The sequence below is a fragment of the Artibeus jamaicensis genome, unplaced genomic scaffold (assembly GCF_021234435.1).
Source record: "Artibeus jamaicensis isolate MK-2021 breed Jamaican fruit bat unplaced genomic scaffold, CSHL_Jam_final contig_354, whole genome shotgun sequence".
In the NCBI taxonomy this organism is placed as follows: Eukaryota; Metazoa; Chordata; class Mammalia; order Chiroptera; family Phyllostomidae; genus Artibeus; species Artibeus jamaicensis.
In genome coordinates, this window is record NW_026521803.1 from 4,210,108 (window position 1) to 4,231,137 (window position 21,030).

Here is a 21,030-nt window from a genome sequence, read left to right on the forward strand (position 1 = left end):
TCTGTTTCCCCAGGACCCTCTGCAGACACCTGCATGGGATGCTTACAGTTGTGAGTGGTGTCTCCTCGGTCGTACAGGAGTTCACATCCTATTTCCTGGCTTCATGGTTGTCATGTTCTAGTTAACTGAGACGGATGGACCCAGGCAGTTCTAAAGAGGAATGGAGAAGTAAAGTTGTGCTTCTTGACCTAAAAGACTTCCCTTTGGGAAACTAGGGGACTGTATTCCTGAGAGTTAAATACAAGAGAGATGGGAGGTATTTGAAAAAACTGAGTGTGTGTTATGGGGACTGAGGAATTCTCCTGGTCACTTTTATGACATCAATTCAGTAAACTGATGGATTGGTACTTGGTTTTTTCTTGTTCGTTTTGAATTAGTGTACTGCTGGTAATCAGGGAAGATCTTCCTCTTTTCCTACAGGAGTCATTATAATATAATTGATTCAGTATGTGGTTGGTCAGATTGCTTATGTAGAATTATGGCACTGTCTTGATTTCATCCTGGCACACTGAAGGGTTATAGGCACAATGGCTTGGCATTCTATAATGATGTTCCAGAGGAGATTGCTATAGCTTATGTCTCACTAATATTTCTTTGAATTTCCATTAGATTTAGAAAAACACAAGCCTCCAAAAATGAAGTGTACATATTCATTGAGTATTGAATCTAGCACCTCTTACTTAAATGTTTACAGTCAGCTTGGGAAGTCCTAGTAGATTTAGAGAGCTCGGTGTCTGTGGCAAGGTCTCTATAAAAACAAATAATTCTTTCTGTGTGTGATGGTGAGGAGGGGGGAAAAAGGGATGGGGTTCTGTTGTCCTGGGATATGCTAGGTCTGTTTGGAAAAAGTCCAGCCTTTGCCAATATAACCACAATGGTTTGTGTGATATTGATGTAACCTGGCAGCCAAGGAAAGTGGACTGGAATATGCATGTGTGAACAGTGGTGACTCCATTGTTCCAGTCAGTAAATGGCATAGACACCACTGACTGAGCATGTGTACTGTGTCGCCCTTGTATTCAAAATAAGCAAGTAGAGCAATGTATCTGCATCAAATTTTGTGTTAAGCTTGAACATTTCTCTGTGGAAAGTATTCAGATGATTCAGAAGGCTTTCCGGTATAATGCAATGAGTGTTGCACAAATAAAACTGTGCCACAAATGCTTCAAAGATGGTTGAGAATCGGTTAAAAGTGACCCACATTCTGGAAGGCCTGCAACAAGCAGAACACCTGAGAATGTTGAACATGTACAGGGTGCAGTCAGCAAAGACTTCTGGCTTTTCCCAAAGTGAAAATCACCTTTGAAAGGGAAGAGATTTCAGACCATCGATAACATTCAGGAAAATACTATAGGGCAGCTGATGGCAATTTCAAAAAGGATTTTGCCAGACTGTTGAACAGTAGAAGAGACTCTGGGAAAACTGTGTGAGGTCCTAAAGTGACTGCTTTGAAGGGGGCTGAGTCATCATTGTCCTATGTATAATGTTTCTTGTTCTTGTACCTTCTTCAATAAATATTTCTATTTTTCATATACATGGCTGGATACCTTCTGGACAGACCTCATATATATGATATTTGATTGATAGATAGAAAGCTACATACATACATATATAGATAGTCCTGGGATGTGAGCAAATAGTCAGTTCTTTTCCATGGCCTCACAGTGCTTATTGAGATGGAGTGGTACATGAAAATTGATGGATGTTATTCATGATGAAAAATATTATTATTTAAATAACAAATGCAACATGTTAATAAATCTAATGTTTACCCATGAGATCTCATTACCTCAAGTTTTTTAGTTTTGTATTTTTTAAAAGATTTTATTTATTTATTTTTAGAGAAAGGGGAAGGGAGAGAGAAAGAGAGGGAAACATCAGTGTGTGGTTGCCTCTTGTGTGCCCCTAACCAGGAACCTGAGTTGCAACCCAGGCAATGTGCTCCGATTGAGAATTGAATTGGCGACCCTTTGGTTCACAGGACAGCACTCAATCCACTGAACCACACCAGCCAGGGCAGTTTTTTAGTTTTTCGCTTTATTACAAATGGATGATCAGAAAACTGTTAGTAATCCTTTTAAAAAGTATAATTGTGCTATGGAACACTACCCAGCCATAAAAAAGATTGAAATATTACTATTTGAGACAACTTTGAAGGATCCTGAGATTATTATGCTAAGTGAAACAAGTCAGTGAGAAGGGACAAAAAAGGTATGATTTCACGTATATATGGATTTAAAAACAAAAGTAGCAAATGAATTAACAACACAAACTCACAGATTATAGACAAAACAATGATAGGTAACAGGGGGAAGAGTGGGTGGGGAGGGTGAAGTGGATAAGGGGGGACAGATATATGGTAGTCCTTCTTCAATGTCTGGATGTACGTGTGGACATATACTAAACCCCAGATAACCCTCTGATTACTCATATATCCAGACTCCTTGACATCCACCTAGTGTCCGTTATCCACCCACCAGACACGACCTCTTAGTGCCTGTCCTGTGCGTGAATATTTTCATCATCATAACTCCTGGGTAGTCGTGATGATGACCAGTCCTAGGGCTAATAATGCAAGACTGATAGTTCTCAAGAAGAGCTGAAAGAACTCTTAACTTTTCTTTCTTTGGAGCACAGGTTTTTTTTTTTGCTTGTGTTCCTAGTTTACAAACTCTAAGACCATTGAATAAATTGTAATCATTTTAAAAAACTGTGAAGGATTATGATAAAAATAATCAAATGCACATTTCCCACTTTAGTGGCAATATATTCATTTCAGTGATGTAGTCATTCTCAAAAACATTTTGGAATAACACTTTCTTTCAAAATTGCTTTTGTAGTCTCAAAATACACCGTAGGAAAAAAGAATGTTTAGAGTAGTGAGTGTACAAAGCACCTACTTTTGAACTGCTTAAGAATTGTGGCCATTAGTAACAATACTGATTTTTATACTGTGATTTTTATCATAAATTTGAAGAATTCTTCAAGAAAAAAAAAAGAATGTTAATAATATGCTGAACAGTGGCATATCAATGAGATCAGTTTATTGTAGCCTTCAGAGGTGAATACTTGAAAAGATAACACAATGTGACTTAACACCTTTACACCAAATCCTAAAAGAAAGAAACACATTGGGGAAGGTGTCTTACCTGCCTCTTGGAGAGACCAGTCTGATTTGGGTCTAGTATAAGATGCAAGTCCCTGGGCAACCGGATCCAGTAGTTTTTACCTTAAGACCATTCTGTATACCCCTAGGGTTCTTCTGACCCAATGTTAGTCTTATTTTGGCTATTTGGTGGCTAGAATGTGAATTAAATTCATACTGTTTGTACAAGTAGACTAAAGGGTAGACCTCAGTTGGATGGGCCTTAGGGAATAAAGAAATGGTTTGTGAAGCTAAAACAGATAAAAAAGAGCTGTCAGTTGCAGTGGGAATTAGATTAGAAGTCATTTGTTTACTTTCCTGTGACCCTCACTACATAGCAAGCTCCTTGATGGCAGAGATCCTAGCCTGACAATCACCTGTGACACACCTCTGTGGTGTAGGCCTTAAAGCTGTTTAGTACATTGTTTTGTAATGAAAAGAAGGAAGAGAATTAATATTTATTAAGCATTTAGTAGTTTATTGTTACTAACTTCACTGGATCCTGAAAGCAACCTTCCGTAGTAGGTATTATGACTCAGGCTGTATGGAGTGGTCATATGAAGCTCAGGTCAAACTGAAATTCAGAAAGTTTAAGTGCTGAGGAGATTTAGTAAGTTACAGAGCCGTACTTTAAAACTTCATCTGTTTGAATTAAAAACCAAGCAGTGTGCCTGACTGGCCCAACCCTAACATTTGTGGGGGTGCAGCCAGAACAGACATGCAAGTACAGAGCCACATACATACTAGTGGTTCTCAACTGGACAAAGTTTTGCCCCCAGGGACACTCAGAAATGACTGGAGACATTTTTGGTTGTCACAACTTATTTAAGTCTTTTGTCCATATTATATTTAGGTTGTTTGTCTCTTTATTGTTGATTTGGAGAAATACTTTTAATATTCTGGATATTAAACTCTAATGAGATATATGGTTTGAAAACATTTTCTCCCATTCTGTAGATTGTCTTTTTTTAAAAAAAGATTTATTTAATTTTAGAGAGAGGGTGAGGGAGAAAGAAAGGGAGATAAACGTCAATGTGTGGTTGTCTCTCACATGCCCCTACTGGGGACCTGGCCCACAGTCCAGGTGTGTGTTCTGACTAGGGATCAAACCATCAACCGTTTGGTTCACTGGTCAGCACTCAATCCACTGAGCCACACCAGCCAGGGCTATAAATTGTCGTTTTACTTTCTTGATAATATCCTTTGATGCAAAAACAAAAAAAAAAATTAAATTTTGATGGAATCCAGTTTATCTGCCTTTCTGTTACTCATGCCTTGGTGTCTTCCCTAAAAATCGTTTGGCGAATCACAAGTCATGAATATTTACTCCCATGTTTTCTTCTAAGAGTTTTATGGTTTTAGTACTATATTTAGGTCATGGATCCATTTTCAGTTTATTTTTATATATGATGTGAGGTAGGGATCCAACTTTATTCTTTTATATGTGGAAATCCAGCTGTCTCAGCACATTCCCCATTGAATAGACTTGGTACTGTCGTCACAATCAGTCGGCCGTGAATGTTTGGGTTTATTTCTGGACTCTCAGTTCTATTCCATTGGTCTGTATGTCTGTTTTTATGCCGGTACCACAGTGTGTTGATTACTGTAGCTTTGTAATAAGTTTTGAAATCAAAAACTTTCAAGATGGTTTGGTGCCTCTCAGTTCTATATCAGTGTTAAAATTGACAGTCTATTTTTATAAAAAATATGTGTTGCAATTTTGATAGAGATAGCTTTGCATCTGTAGATTGTTTTGGTAGTAATGACATCTTAACAATATTGTCTTTTTATTGTTGAACATGAGACATCTTTCTATTAAGTCATTTTCAGTTTTTTTAGCAATGTTTTATAATTTGAAACATGAAAGTTTTCATCTCCTTGCTTAAATTTATTCCTAGATATTTTATTCTTTTAGATTTATGGTATTTGAGATTTTAAAAATATCTAAGCACATTAAATCTGAGTTCCAACCTTAGCAAGTTGTACAAGGGCTATGGAAAACAGCTAGGGATTTGAAACTATGTGGATTAGCTTTTGAACCTGGCTTTGGCACTTTTAAAAACTAGCTGGTAACTTTGGATAAAGCACATAATCTCTCTGAGTCTCTACTGAAAAGTAAATTAAGTTATTCTCATCCCAACATATTTTAGCTGTTTATTTCAGGAAGAATGCAAATGAATCTGCACACAAGAATATAAAATGCTGTATATTCTGATGGGGAAGGAAGAATGATGGAGATTAGTCAGGTTGAGAAACATGGAGGTTTGGAAAAGAAACAATTGAAAGAGCAAGCTGACCATAGAAACATGCAGAGTTGCCAGATTCCATTGGTTCATTTGAGGCTACAGATCAATTACTTATATTCTCACCCTTCTGTTTTATCTGGGTGACTCTTAGCACTCATGATAATTCTTTATTAAAATGATAATCCGGACCTCTTGGGTGGTATTTTCTTTAATCATTCTAATATGATAGCAAGCAAACTGTAAGTTAAACACCAGTAATATGATTAAGAGCAAAGGCTCTGAACTCAGGTCTCAATTTATATCCTGGCTTCTCCATGTAGTAGCTGTAAAATATGAGTAGGTCCTCACTGTTGGTGACAGTTACATATTTGGGATGTCAATTGTGTATGTCCTTTGTACACTTACCTCTTGATATCCTACTGATTTATTATTATTTGTATGAGTTTTATGTTAAAATTTTTACATGTTCCCCAAGAAACTACAGGTAAGGAAATATTGATTTCCTGGTTCCTAAGCACTTACTTAACACTACAGTCACAGTTCATTTATATAGATGGAAGAAGAGAGCGGGAAGGAGAATATCATCTAAATACCAATATTTTGAAAATAAAGTTGTAAGTAACTGTTTAATTAACCATCAGAATAATGAACCATCAGAATAATTAACCATCACCAGTTTTTTTTTATGGTCCAGAAAATTTTTAGCTAGAATTATTATGCAGAACCAGCTTGTAAGTTCCTCTTAAGAGATAAAGAGTGTGATCTCATAATTTGTGGTAATTAAAACTTATTTTTCTTTGGGTTGTGTTAATGATATCATCCACTCTTGCTCACTTCATTTGTTGTAGTTTTCTCTGGCTCTCTCTCTCACTCCTGACCTGGAATGGAGGAAGCCAACAGTGTGCTTCCTGAAGTACTTTGACTAGTCAGTGTTGTGAAATACTGGTGCACTCCTGTTAGTTGTGAGTTTATAGCAAAAGATCTGTTTCTGTTTACTATTTTCAAATTTGATAATATGACTTGCATTTTAACAGGATTTCTTGAGTGTGAACAAAATGGGGTGACTAAGCCCTAGTACATAAAATTGCTTATATACTTAGGATGTCACTACTGAGTGTCACTGTGGGAACAGGACCATTGCAAACTGCTGTTCAGAGGGTGAAATGATTGAAGGAAGAGACAAATAGTTAAAAAGAAACAGATGCTTTAAACAGAACACAGAAATACACACACACACCCAGAGAGGCAGCTACCATGTGGGTTCTGAGCAGGGTTTCCCACTTCTTTTGGTTTATTTTATTGGAATATCCAGAATTTGTGACATGCCAAATCACGATTCTTTTGATCCTTGGTTGGGCTGCTTAGCTTTACCCTCTCAACAATCAAAGGGATAAGCTTGACAGCTACAGCCAAACAGTTCTCATTCTTTCCCCTCTGATTTCAAAGTATTTGGGTGAAAGTTTGACCTAGAACATTAATGTCAGAAGGGTTAGATTTCAGAGGATATTTAGGCCCAAACTCCTTAGACTGGAATATGTACACTGAGGATAATCTAGGCCATACAGGAAATATTGTGCATTAACCCTTGAATTTTGACCAGTGAGTCTTTTCAGTTTTTGTTTTGTTTTTAAAGTAAGAAATGGAAACATCAGAGCAGAATGCAAGCTACATTCAATATTAAAGATACAATCTAAGTTGTCAAGATTCTCTTTGTGAGTGTCACTTTGAGCTGGGCCTTCTGACTTCTGGAGACCCTTTTTTTCTTCTTTGTTCCTGGAAAGACTTGTTTGTATTTGATTATTCATTCATTCATAGTACAAATAAAACAGTCACTAGCTATGCTCTTTAGCATTTTGGGATTGTGTGAGGATATAATGAAACATTGGAGCCTGAGTAAACTACATAGTCATTTGCCAATAAACAGTTAAACTACAAATGTTTGAGAAACTCAATGGGATCAGGGGGAATTTTTCTGTTGGTTTTGAAGATAGCATATTGGTCACTTTTGGATTGTTTTCATAGGTAAACAGTGTGTTTTAAGTAGCTCCAAATATGGGAAGGAAAACTTCATATGCTTTAGTGTATTACAGATGATAGGAGCCATCTGGCTCAAAGAACTCTGTTTCAGGTGGGCTTTAGTCCTTTTGTGTGGGCTTCTCTGTCACATGTGAATGGCCTTGAAAATGCAGCAAGGCACTTAAGTTAATTTCTTTACTATAGAGTAATTATGGTGATTATGAATTCTTTGTAACTGAGGCTTTAAAATATTTTCACTGATTTTTTTAAACTACTCAAAAATTATTTTTCTCACTTCATTAGTAATTCAGTAGAAATGTGTTGCTATTCCACAATATAACCACTAGGGGGAGGGGTTTATTTTCATGTTTTGTTCTAAAATCAGAATATAATTTGTGGCATAAAGGTATTTGTGTTGAACCAAATATCAGGTTAGAAAGTTTTAAATAAATTCTTACATCTTCTTAAGAAGTGTTTTATACCTAGTCTCAGATACTAATGGAATTTGGTAGTAGGAAAAAAACAAACAGTATATATTTTACAACATCATTATGAGATGTGGACCTCTAAACAAGATTTTGACTCTTCAGACTGCATTTTGGCTTTGTTTTCTTAAACTAGATTTTGTCTGGAAAGATTTAAGTCTTGGGAAAAAGCATCCAATTTTTACTCACCTTTTTTAAAAGATAAGATTTTTGAAAAGTAAAAAGTAATTTTTCTCAATATTCAACTATTATTCTTAGCCTATAGAGAAAAGGTTTAACAATATACAATAGCACTTTTCTTTGAAAAATCACATGGATGATTAAGAATTGTTGGTTTGATTTCTAGCCCTTATTTGCCACATCCGAAAAGCCACCACTCAAGTGACAGGCTGGAACTAGAATGTTGAGTGCCAGCCAGGGGAGTTAAGTGATCTACAGGTTACCACAGGAGGAAGCTAGAGTTGTGAGTCTCTTGACTAAACAGATGCTTGGAGGATGAGCTCACCTTCCATTTGGTCCATCGTACATGCCCACTCCCTTGTAGTCAGAACATTCTGTGAGTCATTAATCGAAACACTGAAACAATTCCAATACTAGCAGGAAACCGAAGTGACTGTCCCGGGGCTGCTTGTTGTGTAAAAGGCATCTGAGGCAAAGGTTGCCAGAACAGAAGTCATAACCAGCCTATCTCTGCCCTCCTGGATTTTACCGCTCAGATTAGACATTTCTAACTCTTTCCTGTTAATCTCCATCCTCCTACCCGCTAGCACTTTCTCTTGTTTTAACCTGGCAGGGGGTGAGGTGGGGGAGCCCCGAGCCAGAAATCTGGTGTCAACTAAGTGGATGCCCTGGGGCTAATTGCCTGACCTCTTTCTGAGCCTCAGTTTTCTCACATTTAAAGTGGATGAGGTTTTCCACCATTTGTCACTTTCCCTGTATCTTCATCCCTCTATCTACCTTACTTACAGTTTGCCCCTGAGTGTTTTCTCTTCTCTTCCAAGTTTTATTTCTTCTGCTTACCTTCCTTCCCCCCTTCTTCACCTTCTTAAGTAGTTTTCCCCTTAATCTCCTTCTCCCTCACCTCTCATTTCTCCTTCCATTTTTTCCCCCCCACTGGTAATACTCCAGTATCAGTTTTTTCTTGCTACCATCTGGTACCATGGATCTGGAACTGCAGTAGGACATGGAGGAAGAGGTTTAAATTTTTATAAATTGCATCATAATACTTATTTTTTAGAGAGAGAGGTAGATAAACATTGATATGCAAGGGAAACATCGGTTGGCTGCCTCTCAAATGCCCCCAAACGGAATTCTGGCCTGCAACCCAGGCAGGTGCCCTTACCGGGAATCAAACCTGATTCCCAGTAGGAAATCAGACCTTTCAGTTTCACAGGCTGGCACCCAACCCACTGAACCACGTACTGGTCAGGGCTACATCATAATATTTAGACCCCTCCAAATGTTCTTTTGAAAGAAAGCATTTGTGCACATGATACATGTTGAATTAGATTACAAGTTCCTGTGGGTACCTCACGTACTCCAGGTTCACATGAATATCTGGTAGTGTAACATATTAAGTGTAAGGTATATTTCCTGTTTCTGATTTTGGTGAAATTTGTTTTAACTCTGCCATTTAATATTTTTATTATGTGCATCTTAGTGATATATTTCTGTAGTAAGCATACCAGCTCCCATTTATTTGGTCAGATATTTAGGAATTTTGTCCTTTTCTGTTGTCTACAGGTAGGGAAAAAGTATTTAATAATGGGAACATCATTGAATGTATGAGGACCAGCTACTAACCAAATGCTTTTATGGAATGATGAAAAATTCTGTTTTTAGTTATTCATTAGTAAAACTTTGGCTGAATGTCCTTTTTTACCAAGTTGCTCCCAAGATAGTCTCAGGGCTCAGAAGTAGTGGGACAACATAGTGGGAGCCACACGTGCAATTTAAAATTTTCTAGTAACATGAAGAAGTAAAAAAAAAAAAGCAGGTAAAGTTAATTCTAAGAATATATCTTTAGAAAAGAATGTATCTCATTTAACTTAATACATCCAAAATATCATTATTTTAACATGTAACCTATGCATATGTAAGAATTATGAGATCCTATGCATATGTAAGAATTATGAGATTATTTCAATGTCTGTTTTTATTCTGTGTATTTTACACTGACAACACATCTTAATTGGTACTAGCCACATTGGAAATGTAACAACATGTGGCCAGTGGCTATTTGTAATGAGTAGCACTGTCCTAGATACTCATGAACACAATAGTATATTTCAATTTAAAGGTTAATACATTCTGTCTGTGTCTTGTGTATTTTAGGTTTTTTTAGAAACAATTCATTTGAAGTTACTATATGTCAACTTACTAAGAGCTGAAAAGGAAATTCCAAGAATATTTGAATTTTACAATGTTGCATTGTTATATTCTTGAAGTTAAATAATTATTCATTGTTTATTACAACCTAATATAACTTATAATAACATTAATATAATGATTTGTTAACAATATTATTTGTTCATTATTTATAGTGTTCAGCATTCTCTCTTTTACACTTGTGAAAATATGTTGGGTCATGCCAATATGACAAAGTAAAAAAAATTTTGGTAATTGAGTTCTTCAAAGCACATATAACCAGGCTGTCCTTGGGAAGCTCATTGATGTTTACAAACATATGTAAACTATTTTCCCTTACATGATTAATTTTTGTAAGATTACTTCTTCATATAAATAGTTGTTTTTATTTCTGGAAACGAGGATGTGATTGATTTAGAGAATCATTAACTCAATCCCTGTCCTGTGTGATGGAAGCTGCAATGACCGTCATGTGATTGGGCAGGACTTGGTACCTATCAGCGTAAACACATGGCACAGCCTGTTCCATGCCCTTTCTTATCTCCCCTTCAGAGAGAAGGGGTTGAGGTGTTTTGAGCAAATCTCGTTGGTAAAGTCATGTATGTATTGCATTTTTTTTAAAGAACCATTTCCTTTCCGTTTTAACCATGTTACTGTGTTTGCAAAGTTTGTCAGCAGAGCAGCTTTCTGTTTTGATAGTTTAGAAATTTGTATTTTCATCTTTGAAAAAAGACATGCTTGTAAGCTAGTTCAGTTTTAAGATGTTTTACTTAGAAGATGGTAGTGAAGATGAGGAGAAGGTTCATGAAGACTCACCAAACAAAACTGAAGATGTTTACCATGGAAAGGCCCCTGCTGGTATCCTGGTGAGTTACATCCACCAAGGTTCTGGGCACTTGGTTTGCTTGCTCAGTCTCGGTAATACCGAAAGAAGAGGGAAGGACACCCACCAGAAGAAAATGGCTAATACCTTTTCTTTGGAAACTGTAGTGTCGTAAGAGATTTTATTAATTTTTAAATGTTAGGTTCAACAGAAACCTGCCTACCTGGTCTCCCTCATTCATGCTATACCATCTTTCTACATTTTTCTATTTATTAGTTATTAATAACGTTCTGCCTAGGAAAAAAAGTAAAGTTAAACTGAGATTTTTTTTTTTTTAACTGAGTTTCAAACTAAATGTATCTGGTTTCACTTTCTCTTGCATCTAGGTGTAGTAGTTGAGGAATAAAAAACATTTAAAGTTTTTACAGTTTGTGATCTAGTCAATTTTTTTTGAAAACTAAACCATTTTGAAACTGGCATTGTATTTTGATATATAATAGAGAACTGTGACTGCAGTCTTTCTTTGTCTGTGACTGCAAACAAAAATACATGTTTGTAAGCTTTTACCTGGAGGATGTGGAGAATATGCATATTGTATGAGTTTTTAAAATATTCTTATTTGCATTTTTATATATGTGTTTTTATTAGGATGTCTGAAGTTTTTTTTTATTTAGAGTTTTCGCTAATATAAGATATAATACAAGTCGTATAAACTTAGTTAAGTTCTAGAAGTCTGAACTAAGGAAACAAAACCAGATGAGTTAAGGGAAATATTATTTAACTTTACTTATGGAACCTTTTCCTTTAAAACTTATCTGAAGTAAATGAAGTGAGGTAAAGATATTTTTTAGGAAAATTAAAGGAATATGTTTTTATGAAAACAAGTGTAAAATAAACAGGACAAAAATTAGTTTTTAAAATCTGGCTAGTAATCAGGTTGATTTTAGTTTAAATATTTTTATCACCTTTTAAAAATGTTGGTCACATTTTGTGTGTTTCTGCTTTTAGATCTGTTGGTATAAGTACCTTTTCAGGGTTCTCGGGAATTGTTGGAACTGGACATTGTTTGAGTATGAATAGAAGTCAGGTGTTACTGAGAAACAATTTACTTTTGAAATTTCATTTTAATAGTATAGATCTTTATGTGGATTCATGCATTTATGTTTCAAAAGTCAGAAAGGAGAATAGTGAACACAGCTGATGTGAAATATTTAAAAATTTCATTTAGTGAGTAGCACTAACACACACCACTCATCACAGGAATAAGTTCTTAATGTTTCCTCTTTCTAAAAGAAGGGCCATAGGTGTTTGATTAAGTTGCATTTTATTATTAGTTCCCTTTTATGGTAATGTTAGATCCTTGAAATTCCATGGGTGACCTCCCTAACCCAAAAGAAACTTGGATTTTCTGAATGGCTAGTGTTCAGGACACTGGCTTTGATATCTGCTTAAAAGCTGCACTGATTATATAGGAGTTAGCTTTTGTAACCCTGGTGTGTGTGTCCAGGAGGAGAGGATGATTCCTGTTTTTCTCAGGGCCCAGGCCCTCAGTGACCTTACTAGTCATAAGCTGCCCGAGCGAAACTCTTGTTGGAAGGTGAAAGTCTTCATCTTAAAGATGATTTTATGGAATGTAGATGTATTAATTATTTAAAAAACCCAGAAAGCTTTCTGTGCTTTCGTAGAAACTGGGAAGTTTTTTAAAAATTGTGTTTCCGGCCCTGGCCAGGTGGCCCAGTTGGGTGTGGAGCGTTGTCCCCAAACACCAGAATGGTTGTCGGTCAGGGCCCTGTATCCTGGGTCAGGGCCCTGTATCCTGGGTCAGGGCCCTGTGTCCTGGGTCAGGACGGGAGGAACCGTTCAGTGTTTCTCACATCCCCGTTTCTCTCCAGCCCCCCACGCTCCTTCCTTTCTTTCTAAAATCAACAAAAGCATATTCTTGGGTAAAGATTTAAAAAATAAAATACAAAATCATGTTTCCATAATTTCTAAACAAGTGAAGATAATTCCTTTCTTTGGCAAGGAAAAGCAAATTGTTTCATATTCAATTACCCTGAAGTTCCAAAATAATCTACTGGCCTTATTTACCCACACTTATTTTAAATTACCTTGGTCCCATTTTTTATAGGACAGAATAGACTACAGAAGTTCTAGCTAAACTTGTAATGCTAAGAAATGCTTCTAGAATTTAATCTTTCTGTGGCTTAGAGGTAGAAGGGCCATTCATATTAGAGATGGGAACCTCGGTTTATGAGGCAGAAGTGAGACGTGACCTTGGTTGGATCTGCACATTTTCACCTGCTGCGGAGGACTGTAGGAAGCCCTGAGGGCAGTGTTTCTCTATCCTTGTCCCTCTGATCTCATTATCAAAGGATGTGGGCATCTGTACAGTTGAGTCCCCAAAGCTCACTTTTTTCTGAGAGAATTTTGTATTGTTACATTATTTACAGCAAGATTTAGTGACATAAACAGTGGTAGAAGATAGCAGGTCACCCAGGGTGTGGGGTGTATGGCTTGGGGCACTGCCTTACACTGACCTAGGAAACCCTCCCCTTTCCCAGCACATTTGTCATTACTCCCTGTTGTCCAGAATCTTAGAACAGCACTGGGTGAATGGGTTCAAAACGGAACACTTTCCTCCAGCCCAGCACGGGCAGTGTTCATAGAACTGTTTAACTAATTAAATATTTAGTTGCATAGAATTTTATTTCCTCACAGAAGTGTGGTAGTGTTACTAGTTAGGCAGTTTAGGGGGGGAGTAAATTCTGTTGGAATCTTTGTGTTTTCACAAATTGTTTGCTTCTTTTAATCCTGATACTACAGATGAGCTCAGGTACTTAGGAAAGAGTAACTTAGAGGCTGTGGCCAGAACTATGTCTAGACTGTTTGAAAATTATTATCCATTTTTATACTTATGCCCTCATCTGTTTTCAAAAATAAAGACTTGGAGATAGCTTACAATTAAAATACATACATATACAACTGCTCCACAATACTGTAAGAGTGTATGCACTAAACTATTCAAAGAAAACACAAGTCTCTTCATTCAGCAAATATTTTTTACCAGACTGAGTCTGCTTAGATGCTCACAGTCTTTTTTGTTTCCATGTAGTAAAATGTCTGAATTGTTTGCTCCTCTGATTTTGCGAGTAACATAACTGGACAGAAATCCAACAGATAGCTATATAAATACTGTACAATACCTCTCTCATTTTGCCCAGAGAATATATACTTTCAGATAGTTGAACAATTTCACTCAGTTGATTAGGAAAAGTCCAGTTTTCTAGACCTGATCCAGGTGCTGGTCAGTCAGTTTCACACATAGAAAGTAAAAGTCCTAGTCTCATCACCATTATTAGGCATCTCAAAAAGTCAGGTGTAGGTCTAGGCTAGAGGAATTGGACATAGCTATCAGAAAGAATCTAAATAAAAATATTACCACTTTTGGAAAAACACTTTTTATAATTTGTTTTACAATCAGTAACAGTTCTCAGTCTTTCATGGTCTTAATACTTTCAATGAGTGCTGGTCAGTTTTTTTTATAGAATTTCCCCCCAAATGAGTTTGGCTGATGTCTCTTAATTAGGTGGAGGTCATGTGTTTTTGGCAAGAAAATCATGGCTGTGTTATGTGCCCTTTTCAGTGAATCATCAGGAAGGGGGTTCCTGCTGGCAGTGTGTCTGTTGCTGGGGAGGTTTCCCTAGATCACTTGACAAAGGTGGTGTCTTTAGGTCTCTCTACTATAAAGTTACTATTTGACGTTTTGTAATGAATATATACCTTGGGAAAGATACTTTGAGAATAAGCAAACATCCTATTTCTCCTCAAACTTTAATCCTCTTTTTCCTAACATTCATTGCCTGCCACAGTTATTACTATGATTCTATTTCCCTCATTCTGTACTTATTAATTAGAATTCATTCTATAAGAGAAAGCTGTCATTTCTCCCTACTTATTAATTTAATTTCTATCACTAGACTCATGAATATTTTAGTATGTAGGCTATCATTATTTCATTGCCCACACTGTTAGCCTTTGGCAGCTCTTTTGCTTTGGATCCTGTGTTTGTTTAACATGCTCCTGTTCTTTTGACTGAGTATTTTCCTGCTTTCTGGCACTGTTAGGTGCTCCAGCATCATCTTATATTTTCCTGCTCCTCAGCCCTGGGTTTAGCAACTTCTTTAAGTAGTTCTGGCTCTTTTTATTGGAGAATGGCATTTAGAAACCAAGATCTGGTTTCTAGGTGCACTTACTATTTCTAGAGTATTCTCGATTCTGTATCTTCTTAGCAGAGAGACCCCAGATATTAAATATGTATTCTAGCCCAGGCATGAGCATATCTATATTTGTGTCCATGGAAACTTTCAATTCCAGGCCAGTATCACAGGGTTCATTTTAAGCCTTCCCTGTAGGAAATTGTATTTTCAGACACTTCCCAGGTATTTATGATCCTTGGGGAGCAATGGCTTTTGGACATATATCTGTTAGGTACATAGTGGATGCAAAGGCAAAGCTCTTGCAGCTTTTTTAGGTACTCATCATTGATGAACTGTCTCTTCATTAGTGAATCATTATTTTCTATACCTGAGATAGTAATCATTTCTTCTCACACTGAAAAGAATTTTTATGTAACTAAGGGAACTCAGCCTTCTGGGAATAAATGTCCCATTTCTTGCAGTGGAGTGGAAACTGGTTCATTTTCATAGCTAGCATTCTTACAAAAATTTGTGAAGAGAAATTGAGTACACTTGAGGGAATGTTTAGTGGTTTGAATATATAGGGAGGCTGTGGATGCAGGGTGGGTCGAAAGTGGGTTTACAGTTGTAAATACATGAAACAGTTTACTTTTATTTTTTAAATATATAATCTTTATTATATTTTTCCATTACAATTTAGTGCCCTTATAGCCCCCTACCTGAAACAGTTTATTACTGTATTATTAATTAATCATATTATTTTCCATACAAACAACTGTAAACCTACTTTTGTGCCACCCTGTATATTAATATATGCACAACTCACTCTAACAAATGACAAAAATTGAATTTCAGTAAAACCAAATTTAATTTAATCCTTTATTTACCTTGTTTTTGGTAAGGCAGTCTGCATCCTCTTTTCTAAAGTGTATCTTTTTTCTAAAGCAGGTACTTTGTTTATCAGACTTCTTCATAATAAACTCTTTAGTTTGGAGTTTTTGGGGGTGCTTAGGTGGTGAACTTTAGGCCTACAGGTGCTTGTTAAGTTATTGGTTGCTAAATTAAAGTGCATGTAGTGACCTTCCATTTCCGCTGGGTATAATTCATCTGGCTTGTTCGTAGTGAACTTAACTAGGTAGTATGATGCAGGTTGAAGGACTTTGAACCCAGGGAATTAACACAATTGGTATAAATTTAAAATTTCAACTTAAGTCATCTGTGATACTAAGTGTCATTCTTTTGTGGGGATGAGAGAAAGATGAGTGGAGTTTAACGTGTCTTTCCCTAGACCTGCTAACTACAGGATATGTTCATTTGTTCCCAGAAGAGTTAAGATGTCAATTCCTGACTGCTAGGTAAGTGACTAGATAGAACACCAAATAAAATCAGAATGTTTCAAAGGAAATTATACTCTACTGGTATCTGGAGTAAAGTGATAATCATCACTGAAAACATTTACTACATATGATTTTCATGGAAACATGTTAAGATTGTATGCCTTTCATATGTGAAATTGAGCCAAACAATCAGATTGACTTTTATTTTAGAGTAGCTTATAGTTATCAATCATTACCATCAGTATAGGTTACCTACACAATTCTCTTATCCTAGAAAATTTAGGATGTTCCTTAAAAATGTATTTATGATCATAATGTAATATCTTTAAGGCTGCTTCTAATAAAAAGCTTAATATCTTCATATATGATAGCATGTGGAAGAACCATCATTACCTTCTTCTACATGCACTTATGAAATTCCTACTTACATGGTCCTGAAAACTACATAACCTCAGCATTAATGTTTTTTGGAATTGTCCCAAAATAGAGTAAAAAGAGCCTGGGCATGTGAGACAGACATGAGCTTTTGTGCCTATAGCTTTTATTTTCTCTGAGCCCCAGTACAATGCCATATACCTCACCTAATTGTGAGGATAAATGAGGTAAGATATGTAAATAGCATTTGGAAGGGATAAACGTTACTTTCCTCTCCTCTTTTCCCCATCACTTCCCCATGGCCAACTCTAGGAGGAATACTTCGTAAAACATCTGAATTGTATGTATGTGGTTTATCAAGGATACACATAGTTCAAAATGTTATGACATGAATAAATGAATAGCTTGAATTTTTACCAGTGTGAGTAAATATAACTCCCATATATGAAAATCCATATTTATGAAACAGTTAAATTTTTACCACTTTGTAAAATAATTTAAAGGAGGGTTTATCTTTAATAGCAAACTCCTAGTATATTGAAGATATCTTAAAAACAATAGCTGCAAAATCAACCTTGTGAAAATACTTCCAAGGAATCCCGCTCCTAAGTATCTAACAAAATGAAATGAAATTTTGTTCACACAAAATTCTGTACACAAATGTTTTTAGTAGCTTTATTTGTAATTGCCCCAGACTGGAAGAACCCAAATATCTCTCAACTGACATATGGATAAAAAGACTTTGGTACATCCATACAATGGTATACTGCTTAACCCTAAGGAATCAACCATTAATCCCTGCAACAATACTGGTTTTGTTTTGTTTTGTTTTAGAGCAAAAGCGTGATTTATTCAGGTAGAGAAAAAGAGACTAGGATACAAGTTCCTGGAGAGAGGATCAAGGATTGAGCTGTCCACTGCCCACCTTGTTGCAAGTCTCACAGATTGCTGCAAAAATACTGATTAATTGCAAATGCATTATGCTAAGTGAAAGAAGCCATATTCAAAAAGCTACATTCCGTATGGTTCTGTTTATATGACATTCTGGAGAAAGCAAGTCTAAGGGACAGAAAGCAGATTAGAGTTGGGAGGGGGTGAGAGAAAAGGATTGACCACAAAGGTGTCATAAGGGTGTTTTAGGAGTGATCTAGTTCTGTATCTTGATTATGGTGGTGGTTACATCATTGTGTTGTTAAAACTGTACAGTACAAATGGGTTAATTTTATAGTATGTAAAGTGCACCTTAATTCTTTTTGAAAAAAGACAGTATTTTGAATAGTTCAATGTACAGTTATTATTTGAAAATCTTTTATTGCATTTCACAGCGGGGTTAGCATGAACATTCAGGTAGATTTTTTTATATGCTGATTGGTATAACCATTACAGAAAGGTTGACTAAGTAATTGCTTAATATCTTTCATGGTTAATTGAAATTTTTTATTTTATTTCTGTGTTTCTTTCCAGAGTCCAGTCAGATTAAATGTTCCCTGGAACATTTATGATCTGTCACCTCACGTACAAGTAGATTAGAACTGGGCATATTGTAGTCTTGACAGGAAAAGATATCAGAAAGCTTCATTACAAGGCATTATTCTGCAATTTGAAATAATGAAGGGAGAAGTAAAGGAATGAGAACCATTACATTTTGTAGAGCTGTGGTAGTTCAAAACAAGTTTGGTTGCAGGAACAATGTGGGAGTTGTAGAAACTAGTTAGGCCCCTAGCGTGCTGCTTTCTACTTCAGGATTTACTCAAGGAACACAAATTTTATTGTGTGTACTGAAATCTAAAGATACATGTAAAATTCAACATTTACTTTTCCTTGCTCTACCAATTCTATTGCTTAAGAAAATGAATATTTTGGTACTTGCTGAGCTTTAGGGAAATGAAACTATTGTTACCTGCCATTTACCTTGAAGGCCTGTACCATATAAAATTATAACATAGGGCATTTTCATGTAAGTAAATTGACTAGTAGGAAATGATAACTTAAGTTTGTTTTATTTTACTCTGTTTTCTGTCATCTTTGGTTATGTATGATCATTGTCACATTTAGCCTTGCCTCTGTCCCTTCCCCACACTGACTTCCCCTGACAAACCAACAGTCTTTGCCACAAGTTGCTGTGGGGCTGTCTGCTCAGTGTTCTTCACAGCAGTCTGCACGGATGTCATTTGTTCTCACGGATATTTTTAGATTTACCCATTTGAGGTGGGTGTCATTTTAATTGATACTCACATAGACCAGGTTTATGCAAGCTTTTTCTGTGAGGTTTTCAGCAGCATCTGGAAAAAAAACATTGGTTCCAAAAATCTGAGCATTACTCCACTGTTGGCGGTTTTTAATGAGAGAGAGAGAGAGAGAGAGAGAGAGAGAGAGTGTGTGTGTGTGTGTGTGTGTGTGTGTGTGTGTGTGATTACCTACCTCTTGAATTTCTCTTATTCAGGTAACAATGCCAAACATTGTATGTATTCCTCTCTCTTCTTCCTGATTCTGCATTCATCCATTGGTTAATTCATACAAAAGTTGGTCAGAAAATATTCATGGAGAATCTCCTATTGCTAGTCATTGTGCCAGGCAGACTTTGGGAAAACAGTGAAGCATAGCACTTCTTTCTTTGTCAAAAGTTCAAGTTTGGAGGTTGAATAAACAAATTACTGTAGGGTGATGAGTGCTACATGCTGTGGTAGGGAAAGGGGAGGATGCCGTGGACACAGAGAACCATGAACCCTTTTTTACCACCTTCTGCTTTCTGTTCCCCTTGAGCCCACACTTCCTCACCCCATCTCTTTCTGATCATCTTTCCCATTATGCTGTGTGTGTTCACAATCTGTTGTAGACATACTTTATTTGTTCCCATTTCATTATCCAGGAAACCTAGGACATCCTTTCTCTTAGATCAGTAGTCAGCACTAGGTGGTGGATTGAGAAGAAAACTGTTGTTGGATTTTGAAGGATTGTTCTGAAAATTACTGGGCCAGTGACTAAGGTGGAGGGCAGGGAATTGATGGTGTTTGAGGATGAGGTAGGTGATACAGTCTTATCTTAGTTATACCTGCTGAAAAGCTAAAGCAAACAGTTGAGTAAAACTTGGGCCCACCACTCAGGAAAGAATGTTTATTACTGTAGTGGCAAAGGGTCTTCCCTTTTTTGAACCTTACTCAGCCCCAAATAATTGTGTGTCTACTTTGTAGATAGTGTGGTGAAATTATAGGAAAGTGAGCCCAGTACATAAAAATTTGTGCTTCTAAATTTCCTTAAAGAACATATATTTTGGCAGATTTAAAATCTGAATTTATTAGCTTACTAGCCTTGACAGATAAGCTTAAGGTCAACCTCATGTCCTCTCATTAAAAATAATCATAACAATAAAAAAACAAAAGCCTGAGTTTTCAGTAGAAGACAGATTTTACTGGGTTACTTTTGGGTTATTTTCTTGCTAATCTTCCCAGGGTGTTTTTTTGGAGACTATCAAGTCAGAAGCAGTATCAGCATGTTTGTATTTAAGTCCTTTGTTGGCAGACATTAGACATGGACTCTGAACAAGCCAAGCAAACAAGGTTGTGACTTCATCATTCAGAGAGATGGTAAAAGGGCAAGAGCTGGGGCTGCTTGGTATCTTGAGCTGGTGAGCCTTCTGTATCACCACCCAGGTGACTCAGCCTTGCTGGTTTCTGATTACTTCAACTCTCCATACACACTTCAAGTGTATCTCAGCCCAGTTTTGGGTCAGATGTCTCCCCACCCCATCAGCCCCCTGATACTAAAGCCTCAGTCCCATATTACAGACATGGCTACTGGGGTTTACCCCCGTGTTTGGAGTCTCAGACAGGAAATCATAGTGATCCCGGGAACCCTGTTAATACCCTCTGAGCTAGCCATTGCACCATATAGCTGCTCAAATTCCAAAACAGAATATTGGGTCAGAAAATTTCCTCTTCTTATGTATTCAAAAGGTTAATTTTGAATAGTATCAGGTTGTAATTAGGGAAGAAACCCCTAAGAAAGCAGTCTTCCCAGACGAGAATTTTTGTGAATGAGTT

At 36.6% G+C, this 21,030-nt stretch overlaps 1 protein-coding gene across 5 annotated transcripts in view; it reads left to right on the forward strand.

Moving 5' to 3' along the window:
- The window catches only part of LPIN2 (lipin 2), a 90,555-nt gene that overhangs the window by 13,189 nt on the left and 56,336 nt on the right, over window positions 1-21,030 (forward strand). The window contains exon 1 of one of the 5 annotated variants that reach the window (XM_053664331.1): window positions 10,766-10,858. The exons of 3 other annotated variants lie outside the window; for them this stretch is intronic. Coding sequence is in view for 1 of the 2 variants with exons in the window: in XM_037136090.2 (XP_036991985.2) it covers window positions 11,021-11,125 (105 nt within the window). In the remaining variant the exon portion in view is untranslated. Of the gene's footprint in view, window positions 1-10,765; window positions 10,859-10,885; window positions 11,126-21,030 lie in introns of those variants that run through there. One more of the 5 variants, XM_037136090.2, reaches the window with a different exon arrangement.